At 38.7% G+C, this 26,132-nt stretch overlaps 2 protein-coding genes and 3 non-coding genes across 7 annotated transcripts; all 5 read left to right on the top strand.

The window, feature by feature from the left end:
- Positions 1–281: 281 nt before the first annotated feature.
- On the top strand, positions 282–8,723 carry LOC131331355 (uncharacterized). The gene is made up of 10 exons (XM_058365255.1): positions 282–671; positions 1,852–1,926; positions 2,471–2,524; positions 2,670–2,748; positions 2,891–3,018; positions 4,978–5,061; positions 5,347–5,430; positions 5,745–5,896; positions 6,901–7,051; positions 7,866–8,723. The coding sequence occupies exons 1-10, from the start codon at positions 309–311 to the stop codon at positions 8,220–8,222; spliced, it is 1,527 nt and encodes a 508-aa protein (XP_058221238.1). The 5' UTR covers positions 282–308; the 3' UTR covers positions 8,223–8,723.
- A 2,081-nt stretch (positions 8,724–10,804) lies between these two features.
- On the top strand, positions 10,805–25,236 carry LOC131333389 (origin of replication complex subunit 1A-like). 3 transcript variants are annotated; one of them, XM_058367881.1, is made up of 16 exons: positions 10,805–11,630; positions 11,731–11,866; positions 12,392–12,544; positions 12,645–12,785; positions 12,882–13,033; positions 13,123–13,222; positions 13,359–13,481; positions 13,570–13,731; positions 13,825–13,882; positions 13,970–14,148; positions 14,300–14,414; positions 15,340–15,410; positions 17,328–17,423; positions 18,016–18,092; positions 18,742–18,825; positions 24,945–25,236. In XM_058367881.1, exons 1-16 carry the CDS (start codon positions 10,849–10,851, stop codon positions 25,006–25,008), a joined length of 2,493 nt encoding a protein of 830 aa, XP_058223864.1. In that variant the 5' UTR covers positions 10,805–10,848; the 3' UTR covers positions 25,009–25,236. The 3 variants fall into 3 exon arrangements, with proteins under 3 accessions (XP_058223864.1, XP_058223873.1, XP_058223881.1); XM_058367890.1 differs by lacking the exon at positions 13,359–13,481 and having other exon boundaries at positions 10,807–11,630; XM_058367898.1 differs by lacking the exons at positions 13,359–13,481; positions 13,570–13,731 and having other exon boundaries at positions 10,807–11,630.
- Positions 12,452–12,529, top strand: LOC131309262 (small nucleolar RNA snoR28). The gene has a single exon (XR_009194930.1). It is a non-coding gene; the product is annotated as a small nucleolar RNA snoR28 (small nucleolar RNA).
- LOC131308878 (small nucleolar RNA snoR113) lies at positions 23,607–23,699 on the top strand. Its single transcript, XR_009194591.1, has one exon. It is a non-coding gene; the product is annotated as a small nucleolar RNA snoR113 (small nucleolar RNA).
- On the top strand, positions 24,633–24,725 carry LOC131308874 (small nucleolar RNA snoR113). The gene has a single exon (XR_009194588.1). It is a non-coding gene; the product is annotated as a small nucleolar RNA snoR113 (small nucleolar RNA).
- Positions 25,237–26,132: the final 896 nt, after the last annotated feature.

Here is a 26,132-nt window from a genome sequence, read left to right as displayed (position 1 = left end):
GCCCCCTCCAATTTGCATTTTTTTGTGGGCACTTCCCATGCCCAAAACATTGATCGAAATCATTCATGTTGTAAATCTCGCCTAAAACTTTAACATCACCAAAAATTACGTTGATTGTATACCGATCGATACCCGATCGGCCAAACACCCAAACACATTTGATCGGCACACGTTTATATCGATACCTAGTTTAACGTTAGACTAACGGAGTGTATTTTGGCTTTGGCACGGAGATTGGAAACAGAAAGATTTGAAAGCAAAGACACCCAAACAGAACGCAACCTTTCTAGCAGTTCACCACTCAGACAATGTTCAGAACAACAATGGCCACTCTCTCTCACCTCTCCACCGCTCTCTCTCTCCAAAACCCTAACACCCTCAAACTCTTCCTCCCTCTCTCTCTTCTTCCCAATCCCCTCCGCTTTCGACCCTCCAATTCCAGACTCTTCGAGGCCAGACGTCTCTCTCTCCCCCCCGCGGTGCTCGACACCTCAAGCACTCCGACCTCCATTGATGACCTCGACCCTCGCTATCTATCCTGTTCGATGCCCGACAAGCGGCTCAAGGTCGCCGTTCTTCTCAGCGGCGGCGTCGATAGCAGCGTCGCGCTCCGCCTTCTCCGTGCCGCTGGGCATTCCTGCACCGCTTTCTATCTCAAAATCTGGTTCCAGGTACCTCGAATTCTTCGTTCATAGCAATTATATAATTTGAAGATTTCATTTTTAGTAACCCCAAGGGGTTTGGCCGGGTGGAACCAGTGGCGGACGCAGGATTCTTAATGCGGGGACCAAATTACTTGTATTGATAAATTAATAACAAATATCATCCTTATATACTAATCACACAATATTGAGGGGACATTTTTTCATAATTTTTACGAACAAAACCTATAATATATTAGAGATAATGAGATAATTGGGAGGTGTGCAGGGCCTGGGCCTCCACTTGCACCCCTTGGTCCACCCCCGATGAAGGTCACGAAGGCCAAACATTCCCAATCTTGGGGCCACTAGAAGTTTGCCTGGTCATTCACGCCTGGAGACCTGGTTATCGATTTTGTTTCCCCCTTTTCCTTTTTAGTGTTTGTAGAAGGATCAAAGCCTCAAAGGTGGTGAGGATATTAGGTGCAGTTATTTGATGAGGGAACCTGCCGGCAGTACAATAAAGCGGAGTTCTTTTGTTCAATTATGCTTGAATTCACTCCAACTTTTGCTTCTGTTGTTTTGTTAGCCTACTCTACGAGGGAACCTGCCGACATCCAAGTTTGTAGTTTTTCCGGGTTTACATTGTGTGTGCGCAGTATGGTAGTGTCAATTTATACCTTGGAATGCAAGTCTAGTTAACTTAAAAAGAGAGAATGCGAAATTGGAGCTACTCATGTGTAGAGGGGTAAACTGGGCCGCTCCTGTGCGGGCATGACACGTTTAGAAGTCAGCATGACACATCACGGCATGTTATGGGCCCGCATGGCACGAACACTTAAATAGGTGGAATTGGGCTGTCATGTTGGAGCACATGACATGGCAAAGTATGAGCACACGCAAGACACGAAAACAGCGTGAGCCTGAAGTATTCATTTCTATCATAATTGCTCATGTAGAATGTATTGGATAACCTGAGGAGTTTTGAACCACCGATTCTTTTACTTCTTTTATTATTTTCTTTGTTTGTGTGATTACTGATTCATCCCTGTCTGCCAGTGGTGTTCCTTAATTTTTATGGCTACTGGTCCTATATTGATATTAATGAACTTTATGTGCTCTTTAGTATGGTGAGTCTCTTCATTTGAACAATTGGGAAAAAATTTAGACACCCGGCGCAGTTGGTTCTAAACTTTTTTTTTTCTTATAGGAAGACTTTGAAAACTTTTGGTCTGAATGCCCATGGGAAGAGGATTTGAAGTATGCAAAAGCTGTCTGCAATCAGGTGCTTTCGTCTTTTTTATGTTCGATGTTTTCAGCAGTTATTTTTCTTTGTGAAAAAGGATTGAATTGGATTGAAAATCTGAATTCAAGCTACAAACGTCTCTCCGAAGATATCCTTTTAATCTTCCCATTTAGGCGCAGTTTGATACTTTGATCTTTTTGATTTTGTTTTGAATTGACTCCGACCGTTTCTGCTTGTAGTTGTTAAACTTTGTTTCCATTCAGTCGATTCAATTATCTGATATATCTTTGTTTAGTTACTCGTGCCACTAGGAAAGGTCATTCTTCCGGTTGGAGTGTTGCATTTGGCTCTTTAGTTATTATTGGATTATTGGTGTGTTATGATTATCCTGGGTATTATGGTCATTCTCTTGTTGAATGACGTAATAATAAAAGTGCATGTGCTGTAGATGGGTGAACTATGATCCTACTTTCTTTCACTTTATTCCTTCTTTCCCTCTTCTTTCCTCTTCCTCTTCTTCTCTCGAACTCTAACTTCGTATTTGATAAATAACTCTTCCCACTAAAGCACACAATGATTTCAGGTGGATGTACCATTGGAAGTTGTGCATTTGACAGATGAATACTGGAACAATGTGGTATGTAAAAGTTTTGCTTCTGCTTTTTACTGCCTCCTACTTCAATTTTAAAAAAGCTTTGTCACTTGTCAACAACGCTTTCTGTTGCAGAAAGATGTTTATGTTTTACCACTGTGAAATCACAACTTATGGGTCCATATTTCAGGTTTCCTACATTGTTGAGGAGTATCGGTGTGGCCGTACTCCTAACCCAGATGTTCTTTGCAATACGAGGATTAAGTTCGGTATGTAATGTTGGCTGTGAAGCTATATTGATCCCACATTGGTTTCAATTTTGTCTTGAAATTTTATATGGAGACGAACAAGGAAGCTATAAGTTAGATCAAGTATCTTTTTAATTCCCGTGCTAGAAGCTTTGATTTCCAGGTGCATTCATGGATGCTATTAGTGGGATGGCATTTGACTATGTTGCTTCTGGACATTATGCAAATATTATTCACTCGCCTACAGACCAAATGAATAAGCCTTCAGTTTTGGAACTTTCAAATGACATGGTATCTATGTGAGATAATTGTTCTCTGCTCTCTTTGTTTAAGCAATGCTAGTAGTTCTTCATAACTTTCTTTTTTGTTTATAACTCAAAACAATAAACTTGTTAGGGGGTAATGGTTTTTACCTTTTGTGGTGTGAACTGGGTTGGCCATCTTCGACGTTCCTTAAAAGTTAAAATTACTGGACAATCCCTCAGGTTTCTTTAGTTTATTTTTGGGAAAATGAGAAATTTATTGAACAAGCAGACGTCTACAATGATGCTTTTACAGATAACCTCATAGAGTTGTTGGCCAAAGGTTATCATAGAAGTCTGAATTGGGTCAATACTTTTCAAGTTTTATACAAGAAAAGTACATCATACTTATAAAATAGCATATTAGATCTTCTGACAAAAAGAGAGGAAAACTACAATATTTGACAATTTGTCTTTCTCTCCTAGTTTCATGTGGAATTCTCCTTCTTTCGCCACTGATGTCCTCGGCTGCAATTCATGGCAATGAAACTTCTTAACACCCTTTCAAATCACTTCCTTGGTTTTTCCCAACTCCATTGCGACAATTGTTCCCCAATCCCTCCCATTGTCTTCTCCTTACAATGTTTCACCAATTCCTCTCTCTCTCTCTCCTCCCCCCCACCCCCTCGCTTCCTTGAAAACCTTAGAATATAGTTGGAATTATTGGTAAGTTGCTCTTGCTGATTAGAGGTATCCATATCCTCTAATAGCCTTTGCTTTCATTACTGTTGTCATACATCTTGTACAATGTACATCTAGCCTTTCACTTGAATCTCATATGCCAAGCGGGGCAGTTGTTCTTCTTGCTTTATATCAACAAAGTCTTGTCATCAACTCACCACTATCTTGTCCTCAATTGGAGTGGCTTCTCAAGTATTCATTTATTGCTGTTTTTCTCATCCACTTCTTTTTGCTGCCTGTACAATTACCTCAGCCTCCTCATTATGAAGCATTAAACGTGTTTACAGCACAGTTACACTATTTTCCCTCCATTTTTTTGTGCATGATGCTTGGGCTGAGTTCCATTTTATGAAAACTTTTACATGACATCAGTGCCTCTCTAGTTCTGCTGGTAATATCCTCTTAGTGCTTGTCCCCCTCCTTAGGACGTGTCATTCAATATGACATGAAAGTACTTGGGTGCATTTTGCAATTAATTGTTCCATTGGGCACCTATATTTAATAAAGCTGTATGTTTTGTATTTTGTGGATCTAAAGCCCGTTGGCAGTGGGTTCCGAGTTTCTGCTGCAAGGTGCCATGTGGGTAACACGTGTTACGTTACCAGTTGACTACACTAGGTTGCTTCAAGGAACACTTGTTTGGGTAGCAAAGACAAAACTGCTTAGTGGGTTGATGGAAGGGTCAAAACCTCACATAGGCCCCAACTAGGTGCCCTTAGATCATTACATGCACAGATCTCTAGCATTACAACAACCTAGGGAGCCAGTGGCGAAGTGGGTGGGGATACATGTGATACTTAAAGAGGCTGAAGTTCTAGACACCCTTTTTACACCCGAAAGCAAGGGTTTAACTCACTCTATGATCACTATGGAGAAGGGATTACATCCTTTATTCTATTTTTTCTTTGTTCCTCCACCCGCCATCTTTGCATGTTTCTGATTTGTGTACAAAACGCCCTCCGTAAATTGCAACTGTATTTTAACATAAAATACTCTTTCTTGGTTTTCTTATTTAGAGGTAAATGCAACAATTGCGTGAAGACCTCCGTTGTTGACAGCTAAAATGTAACTCAACCAGCTGGATTATTTTTTGGAAACTCTACCTTTTGCCCTTACAAATTTGTATTACCTTAAGTTCACATCAGATTACAATGAGCTTAGAGCATAGAAATCATGCATTTATTGTCATGTAATGTTGATCTGTATAATATGTTTGCCAGCAGTTTTGGGACTATACCTTGTTATACCTTTGCTTTTCACTTTTCAGGTCAAGGATCAAACATACTTCCTTTCACATCTCTCACAATCTCAACTTAAACGACTGATTTTCCCTCTTGGATGTATTCCAAAGGTTAGTTGATACCAGTTCCATTGGCATGCAAGTATTTTACGTTATTAATGTGGTTTTGTCGCATCATAGTATTAAGATGGTATGCATAGTGTTGTGCATATATTTGCTGTGTGTTTTAGTTCTTAAAGGTGTACCGGTTGCTTCTTCTTCATTGTTTCTTGACAGTAAATTGAACTTGATTGAGATGATTTATGTTTACGTATCCATATGCTGGAAGAACTCTGACCCACATCTTTCCTTTTTATTTATTATATTCTGATATTCTCTCTCCCAAATCATCTGCAGGATGAAGTCCGTAAACTTGCAGAAAAACTTGATTTGCCCAACAAAGACAGAAAGGATTCTCAGGGAATATGCTTCCTTGGAAAGGTATGCCTTCTCTAATGTTTGGCAGATTTATGCCGGAACTGTGAATTTCTGGAACTTGGTAACCTCCGACATACGTGTGGGTAGAATCCCCTGTAGTTAGGAAAAAATATTTGGTTCTGTCAAATGAATTTATTTCATTCTGATGTTAGTCTGTGCCAATTGCCAAACATTAGGTTAATCACTCCATTTCCACTTCATTTTGGTTTCTGTTGTGTTGTTTTGTTTCATGAGTTGTAAATTCTCCATCTAAAAGGACAAGTTGCAAGATATGCCTGCTTCTGTTCCTCAAACATGTTTATGCTGAGTGCTGACAGATCAAGTTCAGTGAATTTGTTGCGAGACACATTGGGGAGATGGAAGGTGTCATGTTGGAAGCGGAGACAGGAGATTTCCTTGGAAAACACCGTGGCTTTTGGTTCTATACAATTGGCCAACGCCAAGGATTACGACTACCTGGCGGGCCCTGGTAAGCCATTGTGTTGATTACTCGTACAATTGTCAAAGCAAATACAAATATGAGGTAGGCTACTATATGCCATTTTTGTATGGGGAAAATAAATGTTGAACTCGTGTTTTTGGTCAATTGAGGGCCAAGGCTTTTGTTGCATTATTTTGGATACTGGACATTTTGTCCTAGCCCTGAGAAATGCATTCTACTGTATGAAGTAGGCTACTATATGCCATTTTCGTGTGGGGCTCATAAGTCATAAATGTTGAGCTACTGATTATCATGAACAAACTGTAGTTCTGGGTCAACTGAGGGCTACGGCTTTTTTTTTTTGGTTGATCCTCGAAACTGCCGCAAAAGGCTACAAAGACAAAGAAGAATAATCAATAGTTAAGATAGCACAAAGAGCCTCTGGCAGAGAAGAAACCCACTTCTGGGCCAGAATTTGCCTCGTAGCTGAAGCTGCCACTTCATGCGCTGCTTTGTTGGCTGACCGCTGGACCATCTCAGCGAGAGATCACCCAACTGAGCTAATTCCCGAATATCGCAAACCAAAACGTCCACCCCCCAAGGTGGCACCAACACAGAAACACAAAGAAGAATAGCTTGCTTATTATCCGATTCAACTTCCACAACTTTAAGCCCCAATGCCCTAGCCATCAAGCAAGCCTCGAAGACTTGAAGAAACTGTAGCTGATTTCACCGTGCCATCAACCAGCTTTGCTTCCCAATCTCTCAAAATTACAGCTAATTTTCCATCTCTAAGGCTTGATGAGGGCTATGGCTTTTGTTGCATTATTTTGGATACAGGACATTTTGCCCTAGCCCTGAGAATGCATTCTGCTGTGATGTTCATCAGCAGCTAAATTGACGAGCAATAGTACTGTGGTTATCACCGTTGGTGAAGCCATAATTAAAACTTTAAAGAACTCATTTTTTCCATACATACGCTTCAATGATTGGTTTCATTCCCAATCTGAAATCTTCTCCTTTCATTCATTACATTTTGGCATCTCATGTAGGTATGTTGTTGAGAAGGATGTTAAAAACAACGTAGTCTTCATATCAAGAAATTACTTCTCATTGGACAAAAGGAGGCGCTTGTTTCGTGTTGGATCCTTGAAATGGCTTGGTGACTCAATTCCTATCCAGATGAGTCAACTACGGTGCAAGGTAGAGAAATTCAGTTCCTGTTCTCTCTCTGCACCCCACCCCCCTTCTCTCTTCTTCTTTCTGACCATTGAGTTTCCTATTTTGTCATATTTGTTTTCACAATGAGATACTTTCTACATGCGTTTTTGACGGCCAGGAAACATAAGTGGTCATTAACACTTGAGGATAACTGGATAACTAATGAGCGAAACTTTTCAAAGGGTGACTAGAATGTCTATGACAACCTCCCAATGTGGCATTTCCATGATATCCTGTACATTGCTTTATACAGCTGTGGTTAGTTCATCGGTTATGACTGACCGAGGTCGAATTATGAAAACATTTCCTTGTCCATGGAAGTCAAAAAATGCTTTTGGTTCATTTCTCTGAATTAATGTGTCGACATGTGACCATGGTTATGGTGAGAATCTGTTACACCACCAAATGTCTTGAAAATATTTGGGTTTGTGAGATGCTTTTTGGTAGTTCCTTTTTTGGTAAAGAAGAAAAGGAAAACCATATAGATGGTGTGGTGTTAGTTGAGCGAAACAGTGTAGTGCTTATCCCATCTCACATGATAATCCAGCCTGCATCTGCAGACAGTGTTTCCCGTTTTGGTGTTTGAGAGCTAAGAGCTTAAGCCTGTTTGCTTTCATTTTCTGTTTTCAAATTTTGAGAATTTGTAGAAGACTTGTTCAGCGAACTGTTTCCGAAAAGTGGATTTGGAAAATGTTCTAAAAACAAGGTACCTTTAAATCACCAAAGAGACCATGTTTTGGTTTTTCACTCTTGAGCAAATGCAATACTTGTAAAATAATCTGAGTTTTTTTTTCAGGTTCGACACGGCCCAGGTTTTTACAATTGCAGCTTGGCAATGGAATTTGGCGAAGACGGGAAGGAAGTTGCAGTAGTCCAGATATCTGAGGATGATCAAGGCCTGGCAGCTGGGCAATTTGCAGCCTTCTATGAGGAAAGAACTTGTCTGGGCTCCGGTGTGATCCTCGAGTCCTGGGATAATCAGGGTTTTCCTGTTTGTGCAAAGGCTCTTGAGGTAGCCGCAATGGGGGATAAATCAAAACTGGGGAAACCAGTTAAAATAAAGGCGAAACAAGAGGAGGCTTGTGATAGGGAATCTGAGCAGAAAGATTGTGTTGAGCTTGAGGTAAAACTGAGTGGCGTTTTTGATCATTGACCAATCGAAATCAGAGCCTCAATGTGAATCAATTTCCAGAATTCCACTCAATTGGTTTCAACGGTGGAGAAAAATGTGGTCGGAGGTGTTCTAGAAAAATGTGGAGTTCAAGGTAAGGTTGTGCTTGCCGCGTTTGGTTCCTGTACTTGTGGAGAGTTGTATGCTTGTATATGATGACAAAACGAAGTTGCAACAGAAGTGGTAAGAAGAAGATGAAACGAATCTGCTAAATTTCTTCTTTTGGTTGCTTATCATAACCGACTTGGAGCGACCGACGAAGGGGAAAAAGTTTGCCGGAAGCTCAGAGTTCGAGAAACTGTTCTGGAATTTGTTTAGGATCCTTTTTTTAAGAACGATGGTTGGTTTTGCCCAACTTCCTGATTTTATTTTATTTTATAACTACACTCATATTTCTCTACAGGGTTGGTTTGTATAGTTTGTTGAGGTTGATTTTCCTGTGCGTATCATGCAAATGGTTTATACAAAATTTTTGCTTAGATTGGGGTTTGCGCGTTTTAGTGCTCCATATCAAATGAAGCTTTTACACAAATTATTAGAACCACAATCACTTGAAATCTTCCATGGGGGAACCGCATGTGGGAAGTTGGACCAGAGGAAAACTTCTACGGAATAATTATTCAACAAGGGATGCTTTGGTTTTGAGTATGAAAATTTGCTTCCAAAATTCTCATTGTACATTGTTATTGGAGTAGTTTTTAACGAAACAGTGCATTAGTTATCCCATTCTTTCTAACTTTTTTGTCTAGTAATTTTTTATGTATTTTTTATTTTTTGTAACTTTGTGTTTAGTTTTTTGTCATAATTATAAGGATTAATTATTCATTTCGACCAAAGAAATTAGAAAAGTATAAAAATGGATTGATATTGACAAAAGTTCACGTAAGACGATACTTTAAATTAGGGGTGTACATGGTCCGGATTGGTTCGGTTCTCTAGAAAACCAATAACTAGACCATTTTTAACGGTTCTAAGAAATTGGGAACCAGAACTTAACTAATATGTGCGTGGAACCTAACCAGAACCAAACCGCAAAATCGGTCCGGTTTTGGTTTGGCTCCGATTCTATCCAATTAGTATCCAAACACTTATCTACAAAATATGAACTCATAAAATTAAAAATTTAGAGCATCAAATAACTCATAAAATAAATAGTAGACATTTTATTAAGAATCAAAACCCAATATGGTTTACAAAATACTTGACACTTGATCAAAAAATATTGACGAAAACCATCAATAAGGTAGCCAAACCACTTATGGAATAATTAAATTCGGCGACAGGAAAACATTAATGACCCATTATATTTAGGACTAAAATTAAACCTATATCATAAACTATAAAAAGGACTAAAATTAAACCTATATCATAAACTATAAAATATAGCAGCACGTCTTGAAGTAAAGAACAGTAGCTCCAATGCCCAAAACATCACTTAAATTAGCAGCACTAACTTCTTCCATGTTCAAAAAGTAGACCAATCTCTACACATATATTTATTTTTATATAATTATATATATTAGTTTTAAACGGTCTGGTTCGGTTCTAACCACGGTTCTTTAATTGAGAACCAGTAATCGAACCAAAATTAACGGTTCTTATTTTTTTGGAACCATAACCTGACCGCAAACCGCAGAACAGGACTAAATAGGACGGTTCGGTCCGAATCGGACCGGTTTTACAGTTCGGGCAGTTTTCTTGAACACCCCTACTTTAAATAAAAAAATAGTTGTTTGGTACTTTTTCGTCTTTAGGATTTTTTTTTTTGGATTTTGGTCATAAATATTTATATGTTTAGATTTCTCTTGTTGAGACGGTTGATTTGTCAGGAAAAATATTGCGAATCTAAAAAAAATGATAAAAAAACAAACAAAAATCCAAAACGGAAAAAGACAAAAATTAGGAAGAATGGGGTAGTTTTTTTTTTTGGTGACAAGGGTGTATTTAGTGCTTTCGAATTGCATTGACTGTCCCTCTTTTTTTTTTTCACACTTCTTTCTTTTCTTAATAACTGCATTCACGTTTTCTCCTTCTATATGTAATTTGACAAGATTAGATTTTCATCTTTCGATTTTTCCTCACATTGAAAGGTAATATCATAATTTCACATTTCAAAGCAGCAAAAACTAGGAGTGCAAATATTTTGCCCTTGGGTCCTCTTCTTTTTTTTTTTTTTTTAAACCAAAAAATTTCCTTGAGCTATTGACTACTAAGGCTCTGTTCCACTATGGTTCTTATTTGTATAAGTAATTTTCTGTTTTACAAGACATGTCATTCTATCACAATTATCACATTTAATTTAAAAAATAAATATTTATTTAAAAAAATATTAATTACTTATTTCCCTTAACTGAATAACTGGTCGTAATTTCTGTTGTAGATGCTACTCCAAGTAGTTTTTTCGAAAAATGAAAAACTGTGAGAATAAAACGAAATCCCTCTCTCTCTCTCTCTCTCTCTCTCTCTCGTTCACGAAAAAGGAAGCGCCGTAAATGGGAGGGAACATTTCCCGCCAATTCTCTCTCTCAACCATGTGCGCTCCCTCTCTCTCTCCTCCCCCCAACCCTAGCACCATCGCAGGGTTCTCCTCAGTCTCCTCAACCTCTCCATGGCCGACACCCCCAAAAAATCAACAACCCAATCCACCCCTAAATCCAAGAAAACGCCAATTCAAAACCCTAAACCCTCACCCTCTCCCCAAACCCCTCCCACCCCCCAGCCCCTCCCTCCCCCTCGCCGCTCCTCCCGCCTCGTCTCCTCCCCCGATCCACGGTCGCTGCCTTCTTCCCTACCCAAAGCAACAATCCGCCAAAGCCCTAATACTGCTAAGAATGTCAGAAAACGTAAAAATGGCAGTGATTCGGTTGAAGTTTCGCTGTCATCGAAATCGTTGTCTCCTGTGTCGCCTGATCGATATGAAGTGAGAAAGAGAAAGAAATGTGGGGAAGAGAGTTTGGGGAAAAGGAGGAAGGCTAGGATTTTGAGAAATGTGAAGAGAGATTTGGGCATACCGAAGAAGAAGAGGGTGTACTATAGGAAAGTTGTGTATGATGGAGGGGAGTTTTCGGTGGGGGACAACGTGTATGTGAAGAGGAGAGAGGAAGCGAGCTCGGATGAGGAAGATCCCGAGACGGAGGAGTGCAGGGTGTGTTATAAGGCTGGGAGGGCTGTGATGATTGAGTGTGATGATTGCTTGGGTGGGTTTCACTTGAAGTGCTTGAGGCCACCGTTGAGGGAGGTTCCAGAAGGGGATTGGGTTTGTGGGTATTGCGAGGCGAGGAAGTTGGGTAAGGATGTGGAGTTTCCTAGCCCGCCGGAGGGGAAGAAGAGGTTTAGGACCGCGAGAGAGAAGCTTCTTTCGAGCGATTTGTGGGCCGTCCATATTGAGAGGTACATTGCAGTTTAGATGTAATAAGTAAATGAATAAAATGCTTCCTCATGTTAAGAAATTTTAGCTATGATGGAATTTTTGACATTGTTGTTTATGTAGTATGTGGAAAGAGGTGGATGGGAGCTATTGGTTCAGGGGTCGTTGGTACATAATACCTGAAGAAACTGCTGCTGGAAGACAGCCACATAACTTGAGGAGGGAGATTTATTGGACTAATGATTTTGCTGACATTGAGGTGATATATGCTCTTTCTTGATTTTATTGGGTAGTCTGTTGATGTTCAGGAATTAAATTCAACCATTATGGACAATAGTCTTACATAAGCAACACTGATATATGCTCTATCTTGTTTTTTTTTTTTGGTTGTCTCTTGATGTTCAGGAATTATATTTGACAATTATGGCCGGTCTTTTTGCACATGCAAAACTTAGATGCTTTGTTTTTTTGTTATTCTAGTCACACTCGGGGCTTGCTGTTTGAGAGCATTTCTCCTCAGGCTCCAATTGGGATTATGGCACTGTAAAATAAGGGAGTTATGTTCATTTGGTTGCTTGGTACTTCAAATCTTTAGCAAATTTCATTCTTCTCTTCATTTTCACTTTCTGCAGAATGAAAAATGCTTTTATTTGATGGTTCATCTCTTCTTTTTAGTCTGTTAATTTGTTTTCGTGATGGATAAATACTAGAATATTAGTTTGAAGTAGAGGTGAAATTTGTGTAGACTTTAGAGTTTTGAGTGATTGTGATTGCTTCTTTATAGATGGAATCTGTCCTTCGGCACTGCTTCGTCATGAACCCTAAAGAATATGCTGATGCCAAAAACGAAGGTGATGACGTGTTCATTTGTGAGTACGAGTATGATACACATTGGCATAGTTTCAAGCGTCTTGCGGATATTGATCACGGAGAAGAGGTAAATCTCCAATCTTTAAGTAGAATTTTCCCTAGCTGGGGTAATTGAAATAGTTTTGGCATTCTCTTTGAATTTATAGGTTCACTCTATCATTTGATAGGATGGTGGAGAAGCTGATAGTGATGAAGATTGGAATTCTTGCAAGGCTTCAGACGCGGACACAGAAGATGAAATGGACTATGAAGACGAAAAAAAGAATAATTTATCCACTGGACCATCCACAACTCATCAGTTGGCTGCAGTATGACTATTTATCGTTATTAAATATTCTAGTCTATAGTTTGAAGGTGCCTTCAGTGTAGAACTAAATGTTCACGACTTATTGTAACTAATACAGAATTCACGGAAAGGGAGGATCTTTGGACTTCAAAAAATAGGCATGAAGAGAATACCTGGACATGTGAGATCCCATAAGCAGACTGAGCTTGAAAGAGCAAAAGCAACACTTTTGCTGTCAACTTTGCCCAAGTTTCTACCATGCAGGAACAAGTATGTATGACTCGAGTTACTATTGTTTCAGTTTTTTTGGTTGGTTTTGGTGGGATAACTTGAATAAGGGGTTGTGATTCTCTATGTAGAGAAGTTGAAGAGATTACCGCATTTATAAAAGGTGCAATCTGTGATGATCAATGTCTTGGACGTTGCCTGTACATTCATGGTGTTCCTGGAACTGGCAAGGTATTTGTATTGGCTCTAGACCTGTACCATTCATGCAGTTGGTTTAAACTTGTTAATTTTTATGATTTAGGTGCTGTAATTTAACTTAGGTTGATTTTTGTACTTATTTTGTCTTTTTATGTGCACTTAACTACAGACAATGAGTGTACTCACAGTAATGAAGAGTCTGAAGTCTGAAGTCGATGCAGGACGTATAAAGCCTTACTGTTTTGTGGAGATTAATGGTTTGAAATTGGCATCACCGGATAATATTTACAGGGTTCGGATTGCTTAAAATTATCCTTGTCTTGTTTTAAACAGCATTCTCTTGTTGCCCAATAAGATCTGATAATCAACTCTACTTCTAGGTAATTTATGAAGCATTAAGTGGTCATAGGGTTAGTTGGAAAAAGGCTCTCCCGTTGCTGAATGAAAGATTTTCAAATGGAATCAAAGGTGGCAAAGAGGACAACCGGCCTTGTATTCTTCTCATTGATGAACTTGATCTTCTTGTAACCAGAAATCAGTCGGTAAACGTTGTGTTTCATGGAGTAAAGTTTACAAGCAGTCATTCAACTAATGCTCATAAAATTGTACTCATCATTTGTTCTTTCTCTTTGCAGGTTCTCTACAACATTCTTGATTGGCCTACAAAGCCTCATTCCAAATTAATTGTGATAGGTACAAATTTGTTCAAAATTCTTTTAAAACAAGTTATTTTGGCAGCTGAACTAACCCCTTATAACATTGTTATCAACTTTATTTCAGGAATAGCAAATACTATGGATCTTCCGGAGAAGTTGCTTCCCCGTATTTCAAGCCGCATGGGCATACAAAGGCTTTGTTTCGGCCCCTACAATTATCAGCAGCTCCAAGAAATCATTTCAACACGTCTTAAAGGAATCGATGCATTTGAGAAACAAGCCATAGAATTTGCTTCAAGAAAGGTTGGGCTCAGTGCTACTTCTTCCTCAATCGTTGATTGCAATTCTTTGCTTTATATCTGTTAGAATGGATGGATAAATGGACACTCAATCTCAAGAGTTGATTCAAGGAGTTCTCATCAATGCCTATGGATCACATTTTCTTTGACTTCAGGTAGCAGCTGTTTCAGGAGATGCACGCCGTGCCCTTGAGATATGTAGGCGTGCGGCAGAACTTACTGACTATCGTACTAAGAAATTGGCGTCAGTTCCCAATGCTGCTTCTGCTGGTAGGCTAAGTCTATGACTATTCGTATGTTCTTACATAAATTACCAAGAAAACGAGGAATGGTTCATTTAAGCATTTCTTTCAACTTTAGTTGGAGATAAATGAACAGGTCATGTATACCATGGTCCCTTATGACAATTTGAGTCACATAACCGTACTGAACTAGTTGTGAATTCTCCCAACACACCAGTGTTGTCCATTTTGTGTTCATGCGGCACTCTATATGAATAGCACAACTTGATTAGTTATTAGCTCGAGTGTTTCAGACAAATCCCATGTAGAGTTGCTCGCATACTTGGATCACCACGTGAATGGACTATCAGGTTTATTTCTCATGTTTCCAAGATTACCCAGCATTATTTCAAATACTTCCATTTCACTTAAATTTTTGTGAGTGTTGTTGGAACTGAACTGATACTCCAAGTAATTCAATTCCACGTCATAATGCCATTATGAAGCAACTTCCACGCACTAAAATGTTTCAGTCTATTCTACCTCACACATAGGTCAAGGACCGTTTGATCGCAATTTGTTGGGTAGTATCTAACACAGGAAATTAGTAGGTAGTTAGACTCAGGCAGTTAGACCAGGGCTATCCAGTATCCAATAGAGCCTCTTCTTTGGCAGTAAGACCAGGACCATCCATCAATGTCTTGTAGTAATGGCTTTTCCATTTTTCCTTGGAAATGTAGAGTGTCTTGTCTCCCTGGGACTCTTTCATATTTTCTGTTTCATGCTGCCCCGGCTTGTTATGTTTGTATTTGGGCATATGGAACAGTCTCATCATTAGTGGGGATTACATGGGCACTTGTTATTTTTTTTGACCAGTCTCATCATCATTAGAAGTTGCAAAATAATGCATTTTGTTCACAAAGAAGCATCATGCATTTGTTCCTAAAGTGGACAGTCATTTTGCTGCTTTCCAGGGAAAGCTCTTGTTGGTATGACAGATGTTGAAGCAGCCATACAGGAGATGTTCCAGGCTCCTCATATCCAAGTGAGTTGCGATCCTACTAATGGAGTGCTAAGCGTAGATTCTGTTTCTTATTTCAAATTTCTTTTTCTCTATGATCACAGAATGTGTTAACCAAATGTTAAATGTTGTGAAATTTTATTGTACTCGTAAGCGCACGAATTGTATCGAAGTATAGTATGGCGAGAGCGAGGTCGAACCCACAGGGAGTCTGGGACTTCGATTTTTTTATAGGAAAACTAAATAAATTTAAAGTGATTAAACCCTAACCAGTTAACAAAAGTGTGATTGATTTTTATTAAATTAAATTGAATTTTTAACTAAAAATGATAACAAAGAATTAAACTATCATGGAAGACTAGTGGAGATTACCGATTGGGAATAGCAACTGGGGTTTTCGGAATCCACACCTATAAACATTTATCAAACAATCTTATGCAAAAAATTTTCTTTTGATTCCTGCAGAATGGTTTAGAGGTCAATCTTAACCACTGTGGATGATGTATCGTTAAACCCTTTTTTAATTACAAAAATATATTCCCCCTCTGCTTCAAAGTTTAAGCCAAAATCATCAACTGTATCCGCAAAAACAAATCACAGTGGATAGTGGATACCCTGTACTTAAATATCAATTTTAACAAACCAAGCAATTCAATTAGAATGATGTTATCAAATCATGGAAAAAACCTATCTTGATTGAATCCATATCCGAGTTAATTCATAATAATTTGTTGAGCCAAGAACAGTAAATACTGAATGCACGGAGGAAAAATCATATGCACAAAATCATTCAATAAAGTTCATGGGGTTTCATACTCAAAACACATAAACACGTAATAATAAAACTCCATTGAATAAAGCTCACAAAAGATGGGAATATTTCTTTTACTCCAAAGCTTTTGTTTCTTCTTGCTCTTTCAGCCGTGAGAGTTCTCTGATCCCAAGCGCAGCCTCACAATCTCCACAGCCGAGGTCTCTGTAAGAAATATTTCTTTCCAAGAGAAATTTACTTTCCAAATTCTCCTCTAAGTCTTGGACCCGCTTCCACCAATTCCATCTTAATTTCCTCGGTAGAATTCTAGTCAAGGTATAGAATTTTAAATCAACCAAATCGCTAATATCTATCAATCATTAAATTAGCACTTGTACACCTTGAACAATTTCTCCAGCCAAGTCAATACTTTGCCCACGTACAACCTACTATGGTTCTATACTAAAATCCTGAAATATGCATTGGGGCAAACTTTGGTGCTTCTCTTCTTGAGCTAGATCGACTTTGGTCTTTTAATCCAATGGCCAGAATGTACTGAGTTATCATCTTTTTCCTGCAATTTTGACAATATAACACAAATCACCAAAAAGATAATAATTAGTTTTAATTAGTCACAATAAAGGACTACAAAAATAAATATTCAGGACTATAATTACCAATATTTTGCGCTTATCATTAAACTTCTGCTGTAACTCCAATTGCACCTGAAGAATTCTCATTGGTGTGGTTCTCCAACATATTGAGACTTTTATCCAATCGAGCTCTTGAAAGTCATATTTGTTGGATAGCTCAATACCTGTTGTTGGGGTCGGTTGGGCTCATTTCATAACAACTTAAGCTCTCATGACAATCATTTATCTAGAATGGTATCAGAGCTTTGGTTTCTGGAAGGTATTGGGTTCACCATTTATATGTTGTTAATATAAAGGATCATTGTGTTGGATGTTGGAGGCCGTCCGTCATGAAATCTTGTAATTGAGTAGTCCATTGACGTTGCTTTCATAGTTGTGCTTTTGGCTCGCATGAATGCTTGATTACTTATTAGCTTGAGTTTTTGCTAATGTTTTAGCAAAACAGTTATAATATTCAACTCTTTTATCATTTCTCATCTTCATAGAATGGCTTTGATATTTCAATGTTTAACTCCAATTAATTTTTCCTTTCTCCAGGTAATGAAAACTTGTTCTAAACTGAGTAAAATCTTCTTGACGGCTATGGTGCATGAGCTCTATAAAACAGGAATGGGTGAAACAACGTTTGAGAAGGTCATTTTGTCAAGCTTACTAATTCTTTTTGTTATCTTGCTTTCTACTCTTTGTTTTGTGCGGCATTGGCAATAATGTTTAAAGTTATTTTTCAGAATCCTTTGTTGACTTTTTGGCTCCATGAAGTATGAACTAGAGGCGTAAATCGGGCTTCTTTTTTTTTTTTTTTTCCTTCTCATTTTCACTTTTCTTTACCATTTCTTTCCTTTGTTTGTTGTGTCTTTAACTCTGTTGTGGGAGAGGTTTGGTTCTGGGGTTGAAGTATGGCATTCATGGTAACCTAAAGGCTAAAGCAAATAATTAGTTGAATTAGGTGGATGTACATACCAATGTACCTTCCATGAATAGGTGATAACTGATGCTAGAAGCTTTAATATTTCAAAGTGTCCATGTCCTATGCTGGATGCATTTTCCTTTAGTGGGGCTCCTATGTTTTTTTGTCCTTTTCCTAGTATCTACTTTAAGATAGAGTTCTTCATGGAGAAAATATTTCACATTTCTTGCTCGCCAATGGCCTTTCTATTGATGTCTGTATTTGGCTATATGACAGAGCATTAGTTTAGATGCTTACTCTCACACTTCCTGTTTGCAGCTGGCAATGTCTGTTTCATGTCTTTGTACAAGCAATGGAGAAGCATTTCCTGGGTGGGATACACTCTTGAAAGTTGGGTAAGATTGCTCTCTTTTTCTTCTCTTGCTATTCACATGTGTAGAATTTTGAAAGGGGGGTGAGACAATTCCTTTTGTTTTCTTGCTATTAACAATTTAAGGCTATGAGTCTTCCCAATTACATTTTGACATCTTAGAACATTAATTTATAGGGCCACAAATCAAGTTGCGTAGGGTCCAATTTTTGCTTGTACTAGGTAGCAATTTGTCCAAGCTTATTGGACATCAAGTCGTACATCAAACCCAATTATAGTCCTAGGCCTGCATTTGAATATTTTCAAGGACAATTGTCACTCTTCTCTTGTATTTGTTTAGTTCTTTTTTGGACTTCCGTGATACTATGAGGATACAAGTAGACCCCTTCTTGTCAATTTTGTAGCAGCTAATTGTAGTGATCTTGTCCTCATTTTGGTGATGACTTCCTATGTGCTGGTGTGCAATTCTTTAAACAGTAGATTTGCTGTCTGAGTTCCTCAGGGAAAAAAAGGTTCTATGATCTAATTTCATCTCAAGTCTTTGGTGCACCTCCAAAAAAAATTGTGGTTGATGATAGCAGGGGGGCTTTTATTGTATGTTATAATGATAATTCAATCTTGAGGTGCGGGAGTTTCGAAATTCATCCTACTTTCCCTTCTTTTTTTCCTGGCAGCTGTAAACTTGGTGAATGCAGAATCGTTCTTTGTGAAGCAGGAGCAAGGCACAGGTTGCAGAAGCTGCAGCTCAACTTTCCAAGGTCAGTTCTCGTCTTGACTTTGTTGACCTGGGCAAGTTCCTCAACATGATAAAATTTTATAACTAAACCGCTTTAGGAATTCGAAAATTATGTTGTCATTTAAGTCCAGAATGGAAAAGGGCCCGAGTTGTTTCCTGTATCTTCGTTTATGAGTTACGGACCTATGGTAAACTTACTGATATGACTAGTGTTTGTTCACCTCCACATCAAATAATCTCTGATGGACTGTGTTGTGCTACTTTACTCTTATAGCTTGTCAGACATTAGGCAGTATATGTAGGAATGGCGACAGTGCGGTTTGGTTTCGTTATTGGCAAAACCAAAACCGGAACATAAACCTAAAACCAAAACCAACGGTTTTCATTTTATTTAAACCATAACCCAAACTACAGTTACCACTTCGGTTCGGTTTTTCACCGAAATCGGTGGGTTAACGTTTTTTAATAGAGTTAAAGACATTAATATCCAACGACAAAATAAAAGGAAAAGATCTAGATAGACTTATGTTGGATGTAACTTATACCATCTCATGCCACAAGTTTATTTATGTTGAATGTAACTTCTATTATTTGCTTTGCTGTATTGTTTAAAAGATAAAAGCATGCAATGGATTTTATTGTGATTCATTCACACCAAACAATCCCCACAATCCTAAGATGTGGACTGGAAGTTGAACTGGATGCTTACGCTGTTGCACATTTATTTTTCCAAAAGGGAGGCACTTTCTATGGATTTTACTAAACCCTAACTGATTAGTTATGATGTTATAGGCATGTATACACTATATAAGGGTATTCGCGTAATTATGATGCGTTTCGGTTATGGTTACTGTTTAATTTTCGGTGTGGTTATCATATGAAACCAAAACCAACATCGAACTGGCCGGATTTCCGAAATCAAAACCCAAAACCACGGTAAAAAATTCGGTTAAAAACCGCACCAACTGGTTTGGTATGGTTCGAGTAACCAACAGTTCCGGCGAGATTGTCATCCCTAAGTATATGAGCCTTGTAGGCCTTTCCCCTCATTGTCGGATTCGGATTGGGTTTTTAACATGTATCAGGCTCCGGGCCAGGGGAGGCCATAGGGAAGTGGGGATCCCCTGCAATATCTTGAAGACTGTACACATTCCTAGTTAGGTTTTCATCGTGTGACTTTTAAACAAAATTAACAATCTAACTCAACAAGGAGCTATGAAGCACCGACACCTCTAGAGGTCGAGGTATTGCAGTGTCGGACACGGGGACACCGCGGGGACACGTATGGGACGGACACGTATGGGACACGCCACGTGACGTGTCCCATAATTTAATTTGAATTTTTCAAGGGGACACCGCGGGGACACGACAGGGACACCGATGGGGACACGGCAGGAGCCAAACTGCAATTTTTTTAAAAAAAATTGGGGGCCAAACTGTAATTTTTCAAAAAATTGGGGGTCAAACTGTAATTTTTTAAAATTTTTGGGTGCCAAACTATAATTATTTATTTATTTATATATATAAATAAATAAATAAATATACACGTGGCGTGTCCCCCGCCGTGTCCGTGTCCTTATTTTTTTAGAATTCTCGTGTCTCGGTGTCGGTTTCGGTGTTCGTATCCGTGTCGGTGCATCATAGGTAGTCAGTATTTCCTTTCTAATTATTAAGTAACTCTTGTCTTTCAGCGTCGCGTCAAATTTAGAAGTTTCAAGCCAGCTTATATCCTTAAAAATTGATGTCACTTGTGGTTTCCTCCCTCTATTTGATCGAATGTAAAAGATTGGTTTTCGTAACTATGTAGTTATTCTTGTTTCTTATCTTGGTTCGAAGTCCATATACACGAGTCTTATGAGTCATTCAGTGTCAATTGGTTTTGAGTTTGTTGCTTGAAGGATTGAAAGTTACATGAGTAGTCTGGAAATCCCCTAGTTCATCGGAATGAGTTAATTGGGACTACCTGATTTGATATTTCACTTGCCAACTTTGCACCCATAGGACTAGGGGTGTGCAAAAAAACCGAAGCCCGACCCGACCCGACCCGACCCAAGGGGTTTCGGGCGGGTCCGAACATATGGTTCGGTCGGGTACGGGTACTTTTCCAAAAAAATCAGTTTTCGGTTCGAGGCTCGGGGTGCTGTTTTTTCCTACCCGACCCGACCCGACCCGACCAAAAAGGCAACGAATTCATGTAGTTTACTTCGGTTTTGGTCGGACCCGCCTGACCCGGCCCGACCAAAACCCGGCCCGGCCCGACCAAAAAAATCGGTTACACGGACGGGTATCTCCCCTCCTTCGGTTTGGGTTCGGGTGCCAAAAAAGTGTTAACCGACTAGTCGGGGTCGGGGCCGAACCCGACCCGTCCGACCCGTGCACACCCCTACATAGGACTGTAGAAAAACTTCATCCCTTACCATAAAACTTGACACCAACATTGACAATCACATTTTTAATGCCACCAGGAGTTCTTCGAAGTAATCCCGACACCCCTTCAATGTTCATTTCTAGTTCCACTTGCATTTCTCTATCCAAATAGTTTCCATTCCATTTAGGTATGGCAGTAGGGGTCACAATTTAGATTTCCTATGAGGACAGCAGTCACACCAACTTCACCATAGGTCTTCTGGGATCTAGGTGCAAGATGCAAGATGAAGTGATAGTGTTGTCATAAAATGAGAAAATAACAAAAAAATTATAAGCAGGAATGAAAGCAAATTGTAATTAATATCTGAAATCCTAAGATGATAAATCTTAGGAAGTGTCTAGATTCAAAAAGTCAATTAGTTGTCATGATTATGCTCCCATTTTTCATTCCCCATGTGCACCTTTTCTAGTACGTTTCATTCTCCAATTAGCTAAGTTGTTAAACTCAAGTATTAAACCTATAAATCATAATTTGTATGAATGAGAGACCTGAAAACCAATATCTATGTGTCATGTGAGCAGTATAAACCAAACTAGACCAAAACTAGCCCCAAACCATAATCGAAAATCCATTTTAGGCCCAAAGACCCATTTCTAGTGAGCATTACAGACCAAAACATAAAGTCAAAGGAGAAGAGAGAGAATCAAATAATGATTGCCCAAAAATTGGAAGAGGAGAAAGAGGAGGTGGAGTGATTTACAAATTTGGAGGTGTCATGGGGGAAGTGACCGACTTTTGGTATTGATGTGTTTAGTGCAAAGTGCTAGCGTTTTTATTTTCATTGCAATTTGGGAAGAGGCTCGCGCCTTGTACGCCCAACCCCCAAAACCATAGGCATGTATTTGTTCCATCTGACGTGCGCCTTGTCATTATTGTCTTGCCCCACCTTTATCCATGAGCACTGCATCTTGATGAGCCTCACACCTAGGTTCCCCTTTCCAAACTATGGTGGGGGAGGGCTCCGGGATTTTGGAGGGAGCTTGGTCTCTTGCTAAGTAAAGTTGGCATGGAATCAACGGTAGAGATTGTGTTATGGTTGAGTGCTTTGATGATGGTTCAATTTTAAGAATTTTTCTAGTGTTGACTTATGGTGGACAAGGACAATCTGCTGGCAAAAATTGTTGGAGGAATTACGTTGGTGGTGGAGCAATTGTGCTTTACTTTCTCCCCTTGGCAATATTTCCTTGGTCAGATGGCAATGATAGAGTAGGTGGTGCACCATGTTTAATTCCAATGGGAATTGTGCCTTGTTCCAACGTTACCACGTTTTGGAGCAGGTGGTGTGCCATGTTTAATTTCCATACCATCTATGAAGCACTGACACCTCTAGAGGTCGAGGTATCGCAGTGTCAGACACGGGGACACGTACGGGACACGCCACGTGGCGTGTCCCATAATTTAATTTGAATTTTTCACGGGGACACGGCTGGGACATGGCGGGGACACCGATGGGGACACGGCAGGGGCCAAACTGCAATTTTTTTTTTAAATTTTGGGGGCCAAACTGTAATTTTAAAAAAAATTGGGGATCAAACTGTAATTTTTTTTTAAAAAATTGGGGCCATATTATAATATTTTTAAAATTTCTGAGTGCTAAACTATATTTATTTATTTATTTATATATATAAATAAATAAATAAATAAATAAATAAATATACACGTGGCGTGTCTCCCGCCATGTCCGTGTCCCCATATTTTTAGAATTCCCGTGTCTCGGTGTTGGTTTCGGTGTCCGTGTCGTTGCATCATAGCATACCATGTACTGGCATAATCAGACTTCTTGGTGAAATGATATAAACTTTTGAGGATCGTCTTATATGGAAAGTAGTTGTGCCTTTTGCTAATAATTTAATCGGTCTAGGTCAATCAACCTCATAGTCCACAGCTGATCAAAAAAAAGAAAGAAAACTCACAGTCTACAGTTCTTTGGTGTTTCTCTCCTTTGCTTTTCTGAATCTTAAAGGCGTTTGCATAGTAATCCCTTCGTCCCAATTTGTTTGTCTATTTTTTGACTTTTTGATTTTCCCAAAATGTTTGTCTATTTTGAAAAGTTAGTGAGTGAAAATCTATGTAATTTCTTTTTGTCCCTTTTTGAATTTAAAAAGTCGAGGGACCTTTCGTGGTAGAACTCGGTGAACTGGGCATACTTTTTCCCAACCTTCAATGGGCCTTGCTTCTGTTATGATTTTTTTCTACTTTCTTTAATTTAGTGGGGGTTCGAGTTAAGAATATATAGTACACCTTTTGGGCCTAGTATTTTATGGGAATTTGAAACTTACATGAGTAATGATTTTGTTCCCTTAAAAAGTTGCTTTCTGAAAAATGGACAAACAAGTTGGGAAGGACGGAGTACCATTTTGGAACAATTTTTTCACTGGCAATGATGACAAAAAGGCCGGACTTACATCTGCCTCCAAATGGTTGGTAGTAGATTGACGAAACATTTCCTAAGGTATTTGCTGAGCCAGCTGTTTGATTTGGACATGTCTGTAGTTGCTGATCTTATTTTGGGTTTTGATGCAATTATTTTCTTCTTGTTCTAGCTCATTAAAAGGTTAATGCTAGCACAAATGAAACAACATAAAAGAAATATACTAACACTAATCAGGGTTTTATTTTTGTATGTTGAAAAAATAAATTTATTTATGATTATTTGTTCTATCAATTTGTAAAATATAGAATAATACGTTGAAAAAATTCAATATAGTACATATCCCCGTATTTGTATTCTAAAATGGATCCATAATCCATATCCATGTATCCCCAATTATTATGTTAGGTATCAGGTGCCTAGATTTACACCCCGCACCCGATACTTGCACCCGAGTTCTTGTAACATAGAACTATAGAAGTATTCAAGCCTCGGCATAGAGTGTCACATAGAATAAAAAGGCAAAAGTTTTAGCAAATATACATCCCCATGTTGGCCCAATTACCTAAGAAACTAAGAGAGGGCAACCATGGCTAATAAAGACTTTGAAGCTCAATAAAATAATTTGTTTTTAGTTGAACCTGATAAATTAGTAGTAATAGATAAATAATCGTATGCATACGAATGTTGTACACGCACACACAGTTGATACCAGATTACCAGGCGATTTAAGTCGATACAACACAAAGACATGGGTGATTTGCGTGCAACATCAAAATCGAAAACAAGTATTTACTTATTTGTGTGATTTGGCTTTGAGCTTAGTTGAACAGAGATTTGGCCTAATTTCACTTTAGTCCTGTCCCATTGAAAATAGAAGCACTTGACACATCCCGTGTCGTGTCGACACGGGTACTTTACCAAATTTGGGGATCCATGTAACACAAACAATTGGGTATATTTAGGAAAGGGAATTGTTCGAATTTTCCTTCAATTGTGTAAGTGTACTCTACACACTTTCTTTTTTCACTGGCTATGATGACAAAAAGGCCGGACTTACAGCTGCTTCCTGATGGTTGGTAGTAGATTGATGAAATATCCCCTAAGGTACTTGCTGAGCCAGTTGTGTGGTTTGGATGCGCGTTTTTGGGCGCCGATCTTGTGTTCTAATAAAATTATTTGTTCTCGTTAACTGTAGAGCTACGCTTTTAACCTATTCTTGTTCTCGATGTTCTGTTTAGGATCCCTAACTGAACTTACTGTTTGGGACTATTACCTGCTGACTCTAATAGCATCCAAAAATCATTCTAATGTTTGTCTTGTCGTTCACCTTTTGTTGCAGTGATGATGTTGCTTTTGCACTGAAAGACAGCAAGGAGCTACCCTGGTTGGCCAAGTACTTGTGACTCAAAATCTGAGAAACTAAATGGAGATTATTTATTTCTCGCTTTTTTCTATTTTCATCAGTTCTTCATTCTCACCATTTTTCGGAAACATTCGGATAAACCTTTCCTTTTTTCCTCCCTTGTTTTCTCTCCCTTGTTCCCCCCATCCCCCAGTTTTGAATTTGAGAAACATTGTGGTTTGAGGCACTCCTCCAGTTTTATCTTATCTGCGAATTCTATTGAGACCAACTCATTGCATTTTATTTTATTTTTCTTGATTATGTGGATCCATTCTGTTTTTCTGCATAAGATGTCATGAATTGAGCTCTCAGGCTCTCAGCACTGGCTATGCATTTCAAGTGAAGAAAGACTGCATATAGAGTTAGCCTCTCAAGGCCTTCTCCTTCATTAGGATTTGATAGGGACCGATGCGAGCTTTAAAGGGGGAATCGAGAAGGGGTGTGCAGGATGCTTATTAGGGTTATGCAGGAGCTTTATTATGCCCATTTTTTTCATGTTGATAACTCAGGGTGTTCGAGCCAATTTATGCACATATGCACCTTCTCTAAGTTTCAAACTTCAAGTTCTTAAGTTTCAGGGCTTAGGCCCCGTTCCAACTAACCTTCTTTTTTGAAAACTTCTTTTTCTTTAATTTTCAAACTCAAATATAATGAAAATGAAAAATAATTTTTTGATTTTTCTTGCACCGTATAAAAGATCTCAATAAAATCTATCAAACAAGATCCATATTGGTAGGAAAATTATTTGCATAAACATATAATTTTTGGGCTTGAAATTACCTTTCTTTTTCCAAAACCTTCTTTTTTTAGAGTTGGAACACCCCCTTAGTTAACCGTTAAGTTGGCATATGCACCTACTTGTAACTTTAGAGGTCGTGTTAAAGGAAAACTCTATTTTTACGTAAAATTGGGAAGAAAATATAATGAGAATGATGAGGATATTTTGTATATTAAAGTAGAATGTCCACAATAATTAATAATAAACAACATTCTTTTATACATGAACATGATAGTAAGTTTGGATTATAAAGTCCAGCTTACCGAGTTGGACCTGCAATATAGGGAGCAAAGTCGAAAGTTTCACCCAAAATCACATTTCAATTTTCGCTGCTGATTTTGCCACTT

The sequence above is a fragment of the Rhododendron vialii genome, chromosome 1a (genome assembly GCF_030253575.1).
Source record: "Rhododendron vialii isolate Sample 1 chromosome 1a, ASM3025357v1".
Lineage (NCBI taxonomy): Eukaryota > Viridiplantae > Streptophyta > Magnoliopsida > Ericales > Ericaceae > Rhododendron > Rhododendron vialii.
Note: the sequence above shows the minus strand (reverse complement) of the source record. Positions and strands in the feature narration are given on the sequence as shown.